Source organism: Echeneis naucrates, chromosome 9 (genome assembly GCF_900963305.1).
Source record: "Echeneis naucrates chromosome 9, fEcheNa1.1, whole genome shotgun sequence".
Lineage (NCBI taxonomy): Eukaryota > Metazoa > Chordata > Actinopteri > Carangiformes > Echeneidae > Echeneis > Echeneis naucrates.
The window spans coordinates 6,966,908-6,982,392 of NC_042519.1; the positions used below are offsets into that span (position 1 = coordinate 6,966,908).

At 39.8% G+C, this 15,485-nt stretch overlaps 1 protein-coding gene across 1 annotated transcript; it reads right to left on the reverse strand.

Annotated features, from left to right (window-relative positions):
* Positions 1-911: 911 nt before the first annotated feature.
* Positions 912-11,704, reverse strand: zbtb34 (zinc finger and BTB domain containing 34). The gene is made up of 2 exons (XM_029511233.1): positions 11,466-11,704; positions 912-5,785 (listed from the first exon to the last, which is right to left on the reverse strand). The coding sequence occupies exons 1-2, from the start codon at positions 11,481-11,483 to the stop codon at positions 4,250-4,252; spliced, it is 1,554 nt and encodes a 517-aa protein (XP_029367093.1). The 5' UTR covers positions 11,484-11,704; the 3' UTR covers positions 912-4,249.
* Positions 11,705-15,485: the final 3,781 nt, after the last annotated feature.

The following is a 15,485-nucleotide window of genomic DNA, read 5'->3' on the forward strand; positions in this document are numbered from 1 at the left end:
TGACTACCACTGGATTTCGACAGGCATTTAGAACACCAGCAAGCAACACCCCTTTTTTCACTTAATGTATATTTTCTGAAGAGGAAGTCAACTTGTCCAAAGCTTCAGAAAGTATATAAAAATTAATCAATATCAAATTGTCCTGGTCCTATTTCAATTCAACAGCTCCCTGACATTCAGTTTGTTTGATATATGACAGGCCAATATTTCAATAGGCTTGATGATCCCAATACACCACTTTTAAAAAGGTTATTGCTCTTTTTTTCATAGTACACAGTGGATAAAAACTGACAGAAAAGCTATGGAAGACTTAAGATTTTTTTTCTAAGCCTGTATCAGTGTTCGTAAACTACCTGAAGTGAGTTTATTATAAAAGGAATAGGACGAGCTGCAATTTCAAAAAAGTAGTCTGACAGCCTTCCCTGTAAACACTTCCTTTTGATTACTTGTGGCCCATAATGCATCTCCCGTTCCTCTCAGAAGTGTGGAACTAAGAGTTGAGAAAGACTCAAATTGAGAGTGTGTCAAGTTTAACTGGTTGTGTGGATGTTTACCATTACATAAGGAACTATAGATCATGAAAAGCATTTAACAATTTCCCCTCCATTTGCCTATGATGAAGACATGGACTTGTTTATTCATTTAATTAGAAAAAAAAAAAAATAAAAAAATCAAACAAACAAAAAACCTAAAAGCACCATTTAAGGGGAAACGGTCCCTAACCAAAGAGATTGAGGCCATAATAGCTGAGTCCCTTAAGGGTAACTACACTATACTTCCTTGGATGGAACTGGTATGTACTATCAACAAAAAACTGTAAGTGCACAATCGATGAAACAAATACAAGAAAACTCAAGTTTAAAAAATTATCCATTGGCAATTTTATACAATTTTGTGGTTGAGCAACGTGCAATTCAGCTACAGTATATGAGGGTAAGTTCTTTTTTTTTTTTTTTTCAATCAAAAAATATTAAGTTAATTTCAGCTAAATACCCAGGCAGCTGTTCCCCTGCTAGATGCTCCGAAAGAACAGGGAGGAAGTAGATTAGTTTTTCTCATGCATCTCCTTCCTTCATTAAAATGCCTACAACTACAGTACATTGTCAAGATTGTCCTCAGTGGCTGGAGAGGAAGGATATAGTATCGTCTCTGAACAAGGGGGCAACAGCTCGCAGGGGAATAAGTCTGCCTCATTTGATTGTAATCAATTGCTACAAAATTTGTTAAACCGTAAAATCTGCTTTCCATCCCATGAAAAAAATGTAATCAAATGATAAAAAGCAACAACACGGGGAAGGACTTGGAACTATAGAATGGAATCACATGACTTAATTTCTATTCATTCTTGGTACCATTTAACAATAAATGATGTAGCCATAGTTTGTTATAATCGTTCTATTCAATCCATCTAAAAATGAAAGAGGCACAGGTATCTAAGTGCCAGAATCTAAAATGTAAAGCTTGTGGCAAGGCACTAAGTTTAAGATGCCACTTTTTGTGAAGTATACTCTGTTTTTTTACATTGGCTTCAAACAATTACAATTGCACAACTTTTATATTGTCTGCTTTTTATGGCTTAATATATATTATTCATGACTTTTCTGCTTAATATCTTCTTAGCAAATTTTTCAAATTTGACATAACTGATTGTTATAAGCTGGGAAATGTACATTCCTTGCTAACAGCAATGAACTAGTTCTAAATTAAATTAAGAACCTATTCCCTATTCTTCTTAATAAGCATTCAATTATGCAATACAGTCAATATTTACTGTTAAAAATCACCTATTAGTCTTTGGTGTGAAATCTTGGCACAACATTGTTTTAGCAGTTTGTACCTTTTACTCACAAAACATTACTGACAATGCGCATCTCCTCTTTTTTTTTTTTTTTTTTCCTTGGTGAAGGGCAAGAATCATCACAGGCAGAATCAAATTAGTCAGCGGCTGATTTCGGTGAGGTCCGATTAGCTGTCAAACGTGCACATCAGCAGCTGACAGAAATAAACTTGTGTTCGTAAACATTCATCTAAAAAGTATTGTATAGGTTGACAGACTGTGGCTGATGCCGTGATAAATCCGTTGAGAAAAAGATAACGAAAAGCTAGCTATACCGATTTTAGCAAATTCCCTAAATTTAGGATTGCTATCTTAACTGAGTGAAGTCGATGACAGCACATTCAGTGGAATAAAAAGGACTGCACTCTTGATGTAACATTAGACATAAGTGACAAAACGCAATATTCTCCCACCCACACAAAGTATAAAATTATAAGAAAACTGTAAAATAATCAAACTCAATTCATTGACACGACTTAAACATAGACCAGAAGGGACAGGATAAAAGCATTTAGCAGGTGCTCTTCAAAAAAGACATTAAGCAGCTGGATGGCAAAGAAGAAAGCAGGACAGCACAAAAACAACCACCCAGCTGAGTTTTAAATTTGCAGACTATGACAGGATAATCATTCAGGCCTTCTAAGTGCCTTTAAGTATTTATTCTGGAAATAAACCCAAATCTCTATATGCTAAAATCATCCCCAACCCTGATTCCCATTGTTCAAACGGTATAGATAAAATATAATGTTGCCATATGTATGACTTGTAGCTGATAGCATTCATGCCACTGCAGAGTCTCATCAAAATTCACACCATTTTTTCCTGAAAGGAAAACTTGATGCTGTAAAGCAAGTACTACTCTGACACTGATGCTGCTTCATCAGAATTAAGACAGAGATTAGCACATTTTATCACTGGAATAGCTCCCACCCGAACCACTAACTCTGCAAAGTGCATTCATACTTTGGATCGCCAGCTACCTTTAATAACATTTACCTCTTAGCCTTAATCTAGCTTTGCTGCTTCTGTGTCAACGCCAAAAAATAGGACTGATAAACCAAACCAACCCCAACCAATCCAGAGATCACAGATCAATCGTCCCATCAAATAAAGTAGGACAAGATGAGAATAAAGGAATAAAGCAATAGCTCTTCCAAACAATGCAGGGAAACTAATATCAAAATGGCTGAGACTCCTTTGTTCCTTCTGTTTGCATATTATTCAGACCGTATTCTATGAAGATTTACGTGAGGAGATCCAGGGATGTTCCTCCTGTATTGAGGTGACACAGAGGACTCTTGTCTTGGTTAGGCATCAGAGTATTAACATAGAAGCCTATCAAAACACATACAATGATGCAGTATAAATCTGCTGTCAGAGAAAAGACGAATATGAACGACTTGACTGTATGGACGTAATTCACCCATTATATGGATGACAGCATCTAAAACCCCCTGGCCAACAGAGTGAGAGCTGTAGTAGTGATCAAAGTTAAAACCCTTGAGTGTTTTGTAGAAAAAAAAATGTATAAGACAGCAAAATCATATCTTGAAAGTACACAGGGCCATTCTCTTCCTATGTTCTCCGCATTTGCCAGAAACAAACACAATTAAGCTAGCAAATTTAATGCACCCCTTACAAAGCACCTTCTTAATCATTGTTTTAACCTGGCTGACCGTAATACAATTGACAAGGACTTTGTCCCAAATCCATACAATCAGCAAGGAACATTTCCCCTAAGTATCAAGGCTTTGTGTTAATATTCTTTACAGGTTTTGGCAATAAGATACTGTACACAACCTAAAACGGATTTCAAAAGGTGAACACATCTGTGCCTGGTAGGTTCTTGGCTATGAGGTAGAACCTGGTGAGTTTCATTTAAGTTAAAATACTGTCTGTTATGAATATGTAGTTGCATCATGAGGTATTGAACGGATATGTCACACTAAGCTTTGCACTGGCAGAAAAATCATTCCTTGTGAGTAAGTGACCTCCTGTGGCCACATGTGCAAAAACAGGTCAGGTAAAAAGGTGATATGACAAGCATCTTACCAGAGCTTTCACATTATCAATTATTGCAACATGCCTATATAACTCTGTAAATATGTTTTAAAAAACATTGAAAGATAAAAAGAGAAATCAATTAGGTGGTCTTGATTATTGGGACCTCCGCAAAAATAGTAAATTGTGACTCCCTTTGCTTGAAAGAATCTTGAAGAATTTCTATAAAGCACCCATTTTTTCTCTGCATTCAACAACTAACTTTCACAAAATTGACAGAAACCCTTGATGCGAGAAATGTCCATAGTAGAGGGAGCTGATTCAAAAAGAAAAAGAAAAATTAACGTGTATTGAAATAAACGTTTTTTTTTTTTTGTTTTTTTTTAAAGCTTCCTTAACCTGAAGCAGGACCTAAAAATCACATCTCGATGCTTGAGCCTCCTCTGGACTGCATTTTGAACTTTCCTCCATATCATTGGCTGGTGCCTCTTCTGCATATTGCGCCTCAAAGGCCATCCCCTCAGACGTATCCACTTGGTCCTTCTGACCTGAGCTTCCCTCCGTTCTCTCTGGAGAGTCCAAGTGATTGTTGCTCTCTGATGCTCCCATGTGCTTCTTCCTCAGGTGCTGGTTAAGGGTGCCCTGAAATGGGAAGCATTTACCACAGATCTGACAGTGGAAGGGTTTGTTGTCTGTGTGGCCCCGAATGTGGTACTCCAGTTGGTCTTTCCTTGTGTACTTCTTGCCACAGAACTTGCAAACAAATGGAGTGATTCCCATGTGTAGGCGCATGTGGCGGTCCAGGCTTCCTTTCTGATTGAAGGTCTTTCCACAGTAGATGCAAATGAGTCTCTCGTTGTAGGGGTACCACTGGCTCCGTAGGCTACGCTCTCGCACATCATTCTCCAACCCTGTGGGTCCAACAGCAGATTCTCCATCTTCTGAGCCTGGTTTGATATGACTCAGCACTCCAGCCGGGATGGCAAGGGGGCGCTTTGCCCTTGCTCTTCCACCTCTGAAGCCACTAAGCATGGAGCGGGAAGGACTAGAGCTGCTAAGGTTGACAAAGCATGGGGAGGACAGCCCTGAGTAAGAATAGGCAGCAGGCTGGATGACAGGACAATAAGAACCCACACTAACAGCCAATACCTGTTCTCCATCCACCAACTCTGTGTGGTAGCCATCATCACCAGCTGAGGAGCTATCTGAGTAAGTGGGCCGGTCAGTCTTCTCAATCTTCACGTGCACATCTGTTACTTGCCCATCTTTGCCAATCAGCTCCACTTGCTCTGTCTCTCCCTCCATGGGAGTATCATGCTCGGACACACTATCACTACTGCCACGGTCTGACTGGCCTTCCTCTTGCTGCTGCCGTCCCCGGCCCAAGCCATGTCCTGCTTGGCTCTGCCGGGAGTAGTAAGGGGGGGAGATCTGGGTAGGGTTTACAAAGAGGTTGCTGTCATTGACCCCATTCCGGCCAGTCTGTGAGTCGTCTTTCTCTGGGCTGCACACATTTACTGGGACACTGATCTTCGAGTGGATGCTCTCCAGTATTTGGGTACACTTGTCAATGATGGCCTGCATCTGCAGGAAGCTGGCAGCAGTGAGGAAACTGATGATATCCTTCAGCTGAAGAGACATGTGACCTGTGTAGCAGAATGCAAGAAGCTGTTCAAACACCTCAGGGCTTTTGATGACAGAGATGGAAAGGCCGCTCATTGTGCTGAGAGCTGAGTGGTCACGAAAGTATGGTGAACTAGCTGCCAGCACAGCCTTATGGGCTCGAAATGGCTGCCCTTGAATGTGAACAATGATGTCACAAAGCTTCCCTTGCAGCCGCAGCTCATTGAGCTGGGTCAGAACGGTGTTACTGAACTCCGGCACATCAAACTCGATGTAGCTGCCGTCGTCCATTTCTTGGATATGTTTCTCCAGCTTGTCGACAACCTGAAAAAAGAAGGAAAAAACTTTTTCAAGTTTCTCTTTATTCCAGCGGCAAGAAAAAGACAAAAGCAACAACTGGTAATCTGAAACTTATTTTGGTGTTGTTACAATTATAAAATTGTAAAAAGCAATTTCTTTTGTTCAACACCTCCAAGAATAACACTTAAACAACGTGTAAAATAATTTCTTTGTATTTCTTCGGTTATTTTATTCACTTTTATCCTTGATTTGTCACTTCTCCATTAAATTCATGGGCTGGTAAACAGGAACTAAAGAGCAAGTCACGAAACGTTAACAACTTATGGAACACACTGTACTCATATTGCATACACAGTGACGGTTGTAAAGCCTGACAGCCATTCAGCGATATGTATGTAGTACATTTGGCAGAGAAAGATGAAAATCCGGTTCTACATGGACGGTTAGTACACATCAAGTGTTCTTCCATCTTGCCTTTCTTTAAACCCTCTTAAAAATCAAAGAATGTCAGTAATGAGGCTGAATCACCTTCTTTTGCAATAGTGTAATTGTGGATAATGCTAGTTTATCCACTAATTTTAGATGAACTCACCTGATGATTACCTCTTCCTGAATTTAGATATCGCAAGATATTCAAGCTTACATATTTTGGTAAAATTATCAAACGATCAAATCCCCTGATGCAATGCATACCCACACCAGTATCAACAAATCGGTCTAACAAATGCTGACATGAACTGGTTGAGAAATCCCTAACAGACACAAGCATTGTCTTCTCTGCAGAACAAGTTGAACAACACAGTGGAACGCTTTAACTCAGATATAATTCTATAGTACCTAATGCATAATTCAGTTTGTAAAAGTTAATTCTTTTGTGTTGTAACACCTCAGTAAGTGTCCTTTCTCCAGCTTAACTGCCCCCAACCCCCACCAACACCCCCAATCCATCTGCCCTACTCCCATCTCTCCCTCTGCACCTCCGCCTCCTCTTCACCCTTGCCTGCCCCTCACTGGCAGTTCAGCATGATCTACTGCGTGCTGAATCCCTGTCAGCACTTTAGGAATGTAAATGCTTTCTCCAGTTGCCAAACCATGCCAAGACACCTGTCCAACAAACCACAAGTTTTCGCCCTGGCACAGGAGAGGGAAGGATGGAGCAGAAGAGAGAGGAGAAGAGAGAATTATAACAAAGTGTGCATTATTTTTACTCCCCTTTACCAAACAGAACATGTTCTTACTCTAAAACCTATCAGGGATGCCTGCCAACAGCATGCATACTAGATGAAGCCAAGTAGACGGGCAGCCAAAGAATGCATTCTCAGTAGTTGAGATGCACATGCTGGGTGAGGGTCACATGCTTGGCTCACAAGGGAAAACTGAAAACGTTAAAACTCAGCTCAAAAATTCCATCTGCTGCTCAAATTCCCCGTCTGGTAATAAACCTGTTTGACACAGCTGCTTTATGTGATGACATAGAAAGGATGCTAGGTATCTTGTGATACATACCGAAGGACCAGAACACCCAAAATGGAAAGAAATCACCCTCAAAGCCATAGAGTCTTAAAAAGAACCTCTGATAATTTAAACATGACACTCAAAACAAAACAAAATAGCAAACAAAAAAACCCCAGAATCAAAGTCAGCAGGTAAGCACTGTATGTTTTCTTCACCATCAGCAGCTGCATTTTAACAATTTTGAGAAGCAGCTTGTGGGGTGGACCAGATTCAGAACGAAACTGCTTAACAAGCAAAGGTCAGGAGAACAATTTAAAACAGATAGCAGAAAACAAGATAAAAATAGACTAGACTGGGATATATTAAAGGGTAGGTAGCATGTGAGGAACTTTGCTGATGTAAGACAAACATGCAGTGCGGGAATTGTTAAAACTCAGTGAGAGCTCAGTATGCAAAGCTAAATATTGTATGTTTAGCCTTTAGGTGTGTTCTCTCATTTGATCTTTTCAGCCTGAAAAACTGTAAAAGAAAGATTTTTTTCCCATCTCAATCTATTCACGTTTATTACAAGCCTTAAAGGTCTCATACTGTACAAAGAGAGATTACTATGTTGTTTTTTTTTTTGTTTTTTGTTTTTTTTTTTTAAATCAAGCCAGTCTAGGATACAGCAAATACTGTGACTATATTAAACTCCATGGCAAAATACATAAAAGACCTTATTCATAAACTGTAGCTGGAAGGAATTCTATATCTTTGTGATGTCATATCTGTAAAATCAGCACCCAAAGCAATGCCGCCACACCACACCCAGTTCCATAGCCTTTATTAACACCAAATGATATGGTCATTCAGTTGCTGAGCTGGCAGGGTATAAGACTGAAATATATGAATCGACTGTTTATTTGGCTCATTTTGCTGCTGACTGACCATTGTTATTTTCATTTGCCAGTGAGTTTTAAGAAGGTACAGCAGTGGTCTACAATCTGTTACCTGGCTGGACACACCCTGTATTTGCTAAAGTTCCACAATGACGCATGAGCACTATAAAACCATGCTGGTTCTTGTTTTGGTTTTTGAAACCAAAAAAGTGATAACATGATAACATAACTCAGAAATGTTTGACATATGAGGCCTTTAAAATATCCCTTTTCTACAACATATTTATCTTTATTCAGAATATATGAATAAATGATTAATGATTAATCATTAACCAATTAAATTATATTATACTTTAATTGGTGCATGGGAGGGAAATAAACCAGCCAAATTAAAGTTAGTGAGATGGTGTAGTTCAACACTCACTCAACCCTGAATCATTGATATGAAAAAAATAAGAACAGATTCACAAACAGCAATATGGTTTCTTTTCATTTCCAACATTTGTATTCACTACAAACAACTACTGATATATTCAGATGGGAATAGCTTGTGGTAAGGGATCTTAACTGATCCACAACACAAGTTTTTGACTCTGGCCTCAATAATTTGATCTGTCCCTACAGAGATTGTCCTGCAGTCTGTCTATAGCGATCCCAGACAGATTTACCACTTATCTTCTGTAGCCTTTAATGACCACCAGTAATTAGCTAATATCATCCTGTTACAATGTCTTTTGATCTAAAGCCACCCTGCAGTGATTCCACTATTGCAAGTACAGTTATACAGTGATAAATTTCATGCAGTGTCCACTATCCACCACCAAACAGTCAGATATTGCTAAAGCAGAAATATAATTTGCTGTTGTACAAGAGGAAAAATATTTCTCAATTTTTGGTCACATTTCAGTCTTCTTCTTCAGTGAAGTTTCTTACACAACCCAAAATTACATAAAACAATAGACAATGATCAGCTTCAATGTTAAAACTGGTTCACAGTTTTCATGTTATGAGCTGAGCCTTTTAATCTAGAGATATGGAAAACCAAAGTAAATATTCCAACATTTATAAACTTAGCACAAAAAAGAGGAAATGTGTGTTTGGTAGATGTGCCAAACAGCTTATTTTGCAGTTGCTATTGACTCTTGTTTTGAGCTTCTGATACCCCTAGGTCCCAATCAGGCTACCTCCAGAATTTGGGAGTGGATGGAATGGCCTGCCAGCAGTCCTGACCTCAACCCCATTGAACACTTGTGGGATCAGCTTTGGCTTGTTGTTCGTGTCGGAGTGACCAACACAACCACGTTGGCTGACTTGTGACTTTGTTGGTTGAAGAATGGGATGCCACCCAACAGCAGTGTGTGACCAGTATGAGGAGGAGATGCCAGGGTTTTGTGACTGTGTATGGTTCTTCCACAGACTACTGAGGCTCCTGTATGTTAAATTAATAAGTTGTTTACTTGCCAATATGTCTCGTTTCTTCAAACTTCAATCATCCAATTCACCAAACACCAAGAGTCAATGGCATTGTAGGCGGTTTGGCATTGGCAGAGAAGATTTGGCACATTTTTCATGGGCGCAACCCACATACTCAGCTTTGCTGCTGATCCCACAAATGCATGTTCCTTACAAATGTGGCCCCATTTAAAAGGGAAATAAACAGGCTTTCCAACAGTATCAGATTTATTGCCAAGAAGCATTGTTACAACAAAGAAATAATCTACCAAATGCAATTTTCCTTACTTTTTGTGCTAAGTTTACAATGATCAGCTTCCATGTTAAAACTGGTTCATTATTTTAATGTTGTTAGCCGAGCCTTTTAACCTTGAGATATGAAAAAAAACCTAAGTAAATATTGCAACATTTATATAAATAACGAAGCACTGCACGTTCACATTCATGTTGCAAGCGACTGACAATGTTACTGCAAACCATGACCACTGCAATCAAACCCCAACAATTTCTGAATTACCAGGTCACCACAATAGACCTCACGAAAGCCCCATTTACATCAGAGATCAATTTCCACACCTGGCATCTATAATCCTTGTTTTGCCCAATCAGTCATTTCAGCCAGGGGGTCAAACCAATACACTTTTACTGCTTATCCTAAACAGAAAGAGGACTATAAAGAGGTAGGTTGAATGAGTGCAAAGTCATTATGTCTGCTCATGTAAAAGTCGAAATTGCTTGGCTTGACTCTGTTCTGACATGCCTTACAGTTAAATTATTTGGATTGGATTCAGATGCTGTTATCACGGAATAACGTGTTTTTGGTTTCAAACTGGGTCATAAATGTAGCAGAATAGGAAGATTTCTGTGCTCAACCCGGTCCTCGGTGACCGAGATGAACCCAAGAGTAGTGAAAAACCTGCCGTGCCTCCGCACTTTGTCCTTTGCTGTCATCACAATAAACTTTATTCATGACCCGCTATCATGTACGTCTCTAACGCTCCGATCATTAGACTTTCAGCTCAGCAGGGGCCGTATGAAAAAACAAAACACGTTGTTGGTACAGGTCAGGTTGTGAATATATACCGGCCTGGTTCCACCCTTTAATACCACTTATTACCTGTTTGAGATTAACTGGTTTGCCCATGTTAACTTGATCATACATGGATACCGGGGACATCACCTGGAACTGCTAATCCCAGCGTACGTGCACACAATGCCGATACACCGGGGAAGCAACCGTGCGGTGTTTAAAACTTCACTGCAAACCAATCTGGTGTACTTTAGCTGGCTATCGAAAGGGAGGGGGCTCCACGTAGCATAGTTGCTAACATTAGCGTAACACTGGCCATCGCCTCCACCTGCTGTTCTAATGTTGTTTCTACATTTATTTAGATTTTTTATATTTCTGCGGTAATTTGTAGTTAGATTAACATGAATTCAAACGTCACCTCCGAGAGCCGATACACTCTACTACCGCACATAAGATCTAAGCTAACCAGCTAAATTAGCTAGCGCAGCCTAAAATCGAGCAGTTTCAGAAGAAAATGCGCAACTTTTCCACAGACTTCGCTCTTCGACTATTTTATAGTTTGGCCACATTTTTTCTACCCATACTAAAGCTTTATAATATTGCACAGTTGAGTTGCTCACTTTCAACGTCGACCGCGGGTGCAAAAACTATGTCGGCTGTCATATGAAACAGCTACTATGTCAGCTAGCTAGCTAAGCTAGCAGCCATCCATGTCTACGTAGCGACCGATGCTAAATAGCGGCTAACGCTAGCTAGCAGGTAGTTGCTAACGTACGGTCGCTGACAATTATCCGTCCCTTACTTTAACTGTCAGATCGAAGACGCGCCGACATTGCGGACACATTACGGTCACCGGGTCAAGCAGAAGTTGAGGTCGGAGCGAACTCACCGTCTTGCAGATTAGCATTAAACGTTGTCCATTCCCCTCAGTAGTTCGCTAACACCACAGCCAGGCCTCCCCCCCCTCTTCAGTCCAGATGTGTCAGACAGTTGCTGCTGCAATTTTTGCATCAACAGGAAGTGTTCTTTTGGCTCTTTGCATTCATTCTGTCAGTGTGTTTTGCAGCAGCCCCTCCCTTGCTCATGTCGGAGTAATGTATGGAGACATCATGTACTTAATGTCCGACGTGCATGAGGAAAAATACACGCGCGGAATTAATCTGAAGTTGCAGTTTGTTTGCAGATAACGCGGATACACTCAAACTCTTATCTGCTGAATAAGCCGATATCATGATAGTGTGGAGCCGCTGCAGCTCAGTTTCATCTGCACAGCTCCGATAGTGAGCTGGGACGCTCTGAATGACACGGTGCACCTTCACTTAGTGCCGGCCATCTGTTTGCAAAATGTTTATTTTACGGCAAAACTTTAGTCCTTCATCAACTTTTGTCATGCTCAGTTTTAGCGGATGGAAGTTTATACCTTCCAGTCCAGGTATGCACCTGTGTCCACCCCCAACACACACACATTCAGCTCTTTACTATTTTAAGTTAAACAATGCGAGTATTGCCTTTGTCCTAACTATAGAAAGTACTTTTTTTTTTTATTATTATTTTCTTTTGGCACACAAACAGAGGCAGTATTAAAGTATAATTGGGTGCTGTGTGGTTGTAGTGGTTAGCGCTGTAACCCCACAACAAGAAGGTCGCGTGTTCGATTCCCTGGGCTGTTTCTGCATGGAGTTTGCATGTTCAAAGGCATCGTGCTTGGGTTCACCGGTGACTCTAAATTGTCTGTAGGTCTGAGTGTGCGTAGTTGTGTGTCTCTGTCTGTCTCTGTGTGTTGGCCTCTGTGATGGATTTACGACCTGTCCGGGGTGACCCCGCCCTCACCCAGACTGAGCTGGGATTGGCTCCAGCACTCTCCGTGACCCGGAAACGGATAAGAGGTGGAACATGCATTAATGGATAATGTGTTATTTCACCCATTAAAATAAAGACTTACGTTGATCTTACTTGTGTCATTATAAAAACTTAGAGGGCATTGGTCAACTTATCCGATGCTTGATAATCACCCCCCCGTTTTTAGTCTTGTTTAAAGCATTACATAATGATTTTTCAAGAATTCAAAATGAGTCTATTTAATTCTATATAGTTGCCACAAAGGGGCGCCAGAGACTGAACTGATGGTGAAACCTCAACTTGCACCTTCATCCTCCCCTTCCATAAAATGCTCAACTCTCACAAGGTTGAGGCTGAGATGTAAAACATACAAAATGTGCTATACAGATGACATTCTAAAACTCATTAGAATTAAATTAGAAAAGTTATGAATAAGGTCTGAACTTATTCGTGTTGGCTGTTATTATGATGATTATTTACCACAATGTATACCTGTATACACTGTGGTTGTCTGGTCTTAATATCTTACCTTAAATACAGCATAATTGATTAAACACCAGCATATAAGGAAAATAGGAACATAATTCAGTGAGGAAGTCCATTAGAAGTATTTCCTTGTGAAATTGGAGAAATTCTTTCAGTAATCCAATACAAAGAGAAAGATGGAAAAGTGTAGCATTCTTGCAGGAGCTTAAGAAAACAGAACTTAAATTTATCTTTATAGTGTTTGGCCATTCCCATGCATGTGCATTATTTAGAATTACTTTGCACCTACACAACATCTTGATATACACCGTTGATTATTTTTTTGGGGTTGTTTGTTTTTTGTTTTGTGCTGGATCAAAGTATGTTTTGCATGTTGTGGCACGCTCAGAGATGAAAGCTCATGACCATGTTTTGCCCAATTTTATTTTTACTCATATATTATAATAGCTGCTTGCAAACATTGTATATGATGAAGCTCTTGCGTTGTTATGTGATTGATAATTTTTTTCTGCTGGTAAAAGGAACAAAATGGACTCTTGTCTGGTGTGTTCTGGTAGGAGCACTTTATCTGGAATACTTACCAATGAGAGCAATGAATGTGTGCTGTGTGTGTTTCTCTTTTTTTACTGAGTGTGAGTGACAGATTGGCTGCTCAGGTGAATATCTGACCTAATCTGTGTGCAGGTGGGTGATCATCGCCGAGAAAGAAATCGCTTTGTCATTGCACGTGCTTCTTGTTAAACAAGTCACTCCTCTATTCTCGACCGTGATTTTCCCCTTTCTTTTTTTCTGGAGATTGATGCATAACTGAGGGTGCAGCCAAGGTATGGTGATTAGAGATAGTTTTGTTGATCTCCAGGAATGATCATAGTATTGATAACATTTCAAAAAAACTCATAATCAAAGGGTTTCCTGTTGAAGTTGTAATCTTTTCTGAAATGGGGCTTTGTTAGCTCAGTGTCATTTGGTTGACCAGGAATTATTTGGCTGTAATGGGGCTGGTTGTGAGTGGTGCAGTGCCAGGGATCATATAGGGGCTCCAGGTGGTGTGGCCTCAGGCTCTGATGTACTGCTCCATTTTAATCCCAGATGACATTGCAAAATCTTCAAACCCCCTGCCCCTGTATAAGACTGTATAAAGGCACAGCTGATTTATTTAAGGAGTGGATATCACGTATCAAACTGAGGGAATAAGGAGCTCTTGTGTTTTATGTTGAGCCTGTGACCATAGAGTATGCTCAACATGGAAGATTTTTGGTATTTATTCTTTGTCTGAGAGGGAGAATTGTGTGATTCTTGTGATATAGTCTAATAAATCCAATGATGCTTAAAAGCATAAAAAAATGTAATGTAATAATAATAAAATACATATAATGATAAAAATTCTAGCTTCCTCTTTAGAATATGCAATGTTACCAATTTTATTAAAATATCAACAGCTGTCAAGCAATTTTGCTACAGTAAAGAAATATAATCACAGTTTGTTTGGTAATGATGAATAAGTAGCCCAATTTTTAAGATTAACATGAATAACACATTGTTTTCTATGTGTGCCAACAGTCACAGAATACCTTGGCTGTCAGTGCAGAGGAGAACAATGGTCTCCCAGTGCTCCTGTCCAGAAATAGTCTATAGCTCACTGATGGAGAACATATTTCCCAATAGCAGGTGTCTGAGTCAGTCAGTGTCTGATCCTCACCACGACTGTAAATGAAAGGGCCAGCTCGTCCAGGTGCAGGAGCACCTCTTTGGCCCTCTCAGGTTTCTCCTTGATGGAGGAGCTTTTTGTGGAAGACAGAGCAAAAGAAATATTGCCATTAAACTATGTATATTACTGTTGGAAACCATAGAGATAATTCCCTTTAGGATATATTGTTATCCATCATTAGGGTAATTTTTTCTGTTATGGCTAATGTCATGGGTACTTAAATAATATGTATAGATGACTGAGTTTTTCTTGTTGTATAACACATACAGCACTCCACATGCTTTGTATTGGATAAACTAAAGCCAAAAAGAGCCCAAAAAGAAAGATTTTTTTTTTTTTTTCGGGAAGTGCTGGCACAGCATAAGCTTATTAAAAATGTATATAGCACAATGATAGTCAGTTTGACATATCTTCATCTCATGTTGAAAATCAGCTGGGCTCCAACCAAAGCCATTCAAGACAAAACCCTCACAAGCTAAGAAGAGAGTTTTACCAGTAAGTACAATAATCACTTGCATTGCAGGGATAATGAGCTCTCAGATGTGTCATATATTTGCCTGAGAAATTAAGCCAATTTGTGGAAATGGTGGCCTGGGGTTGAGGGAATACAGAGTGGCTTGTAAAGATGAGTGATATCTGGCACAGCATGAAGAGAATGAGAGGTGTGCTGCCCGGTGCTTAGCTCAAATGAAAGCTCTGATTAGTGGAGCAAAGATCAAAATGACAGAGCGGTGGAGGCTTCAGCTGGGCCTTTGTTATTGATAAGTCTGTCATCTCTGCTGATATTGGAGCAGTAATGGCAGCTGATGATTAGCCCACTCCTGAGCTATTAACTACATTTCTTATCCTTTTACTGGGGCCCAAGAGAGCCTGTTT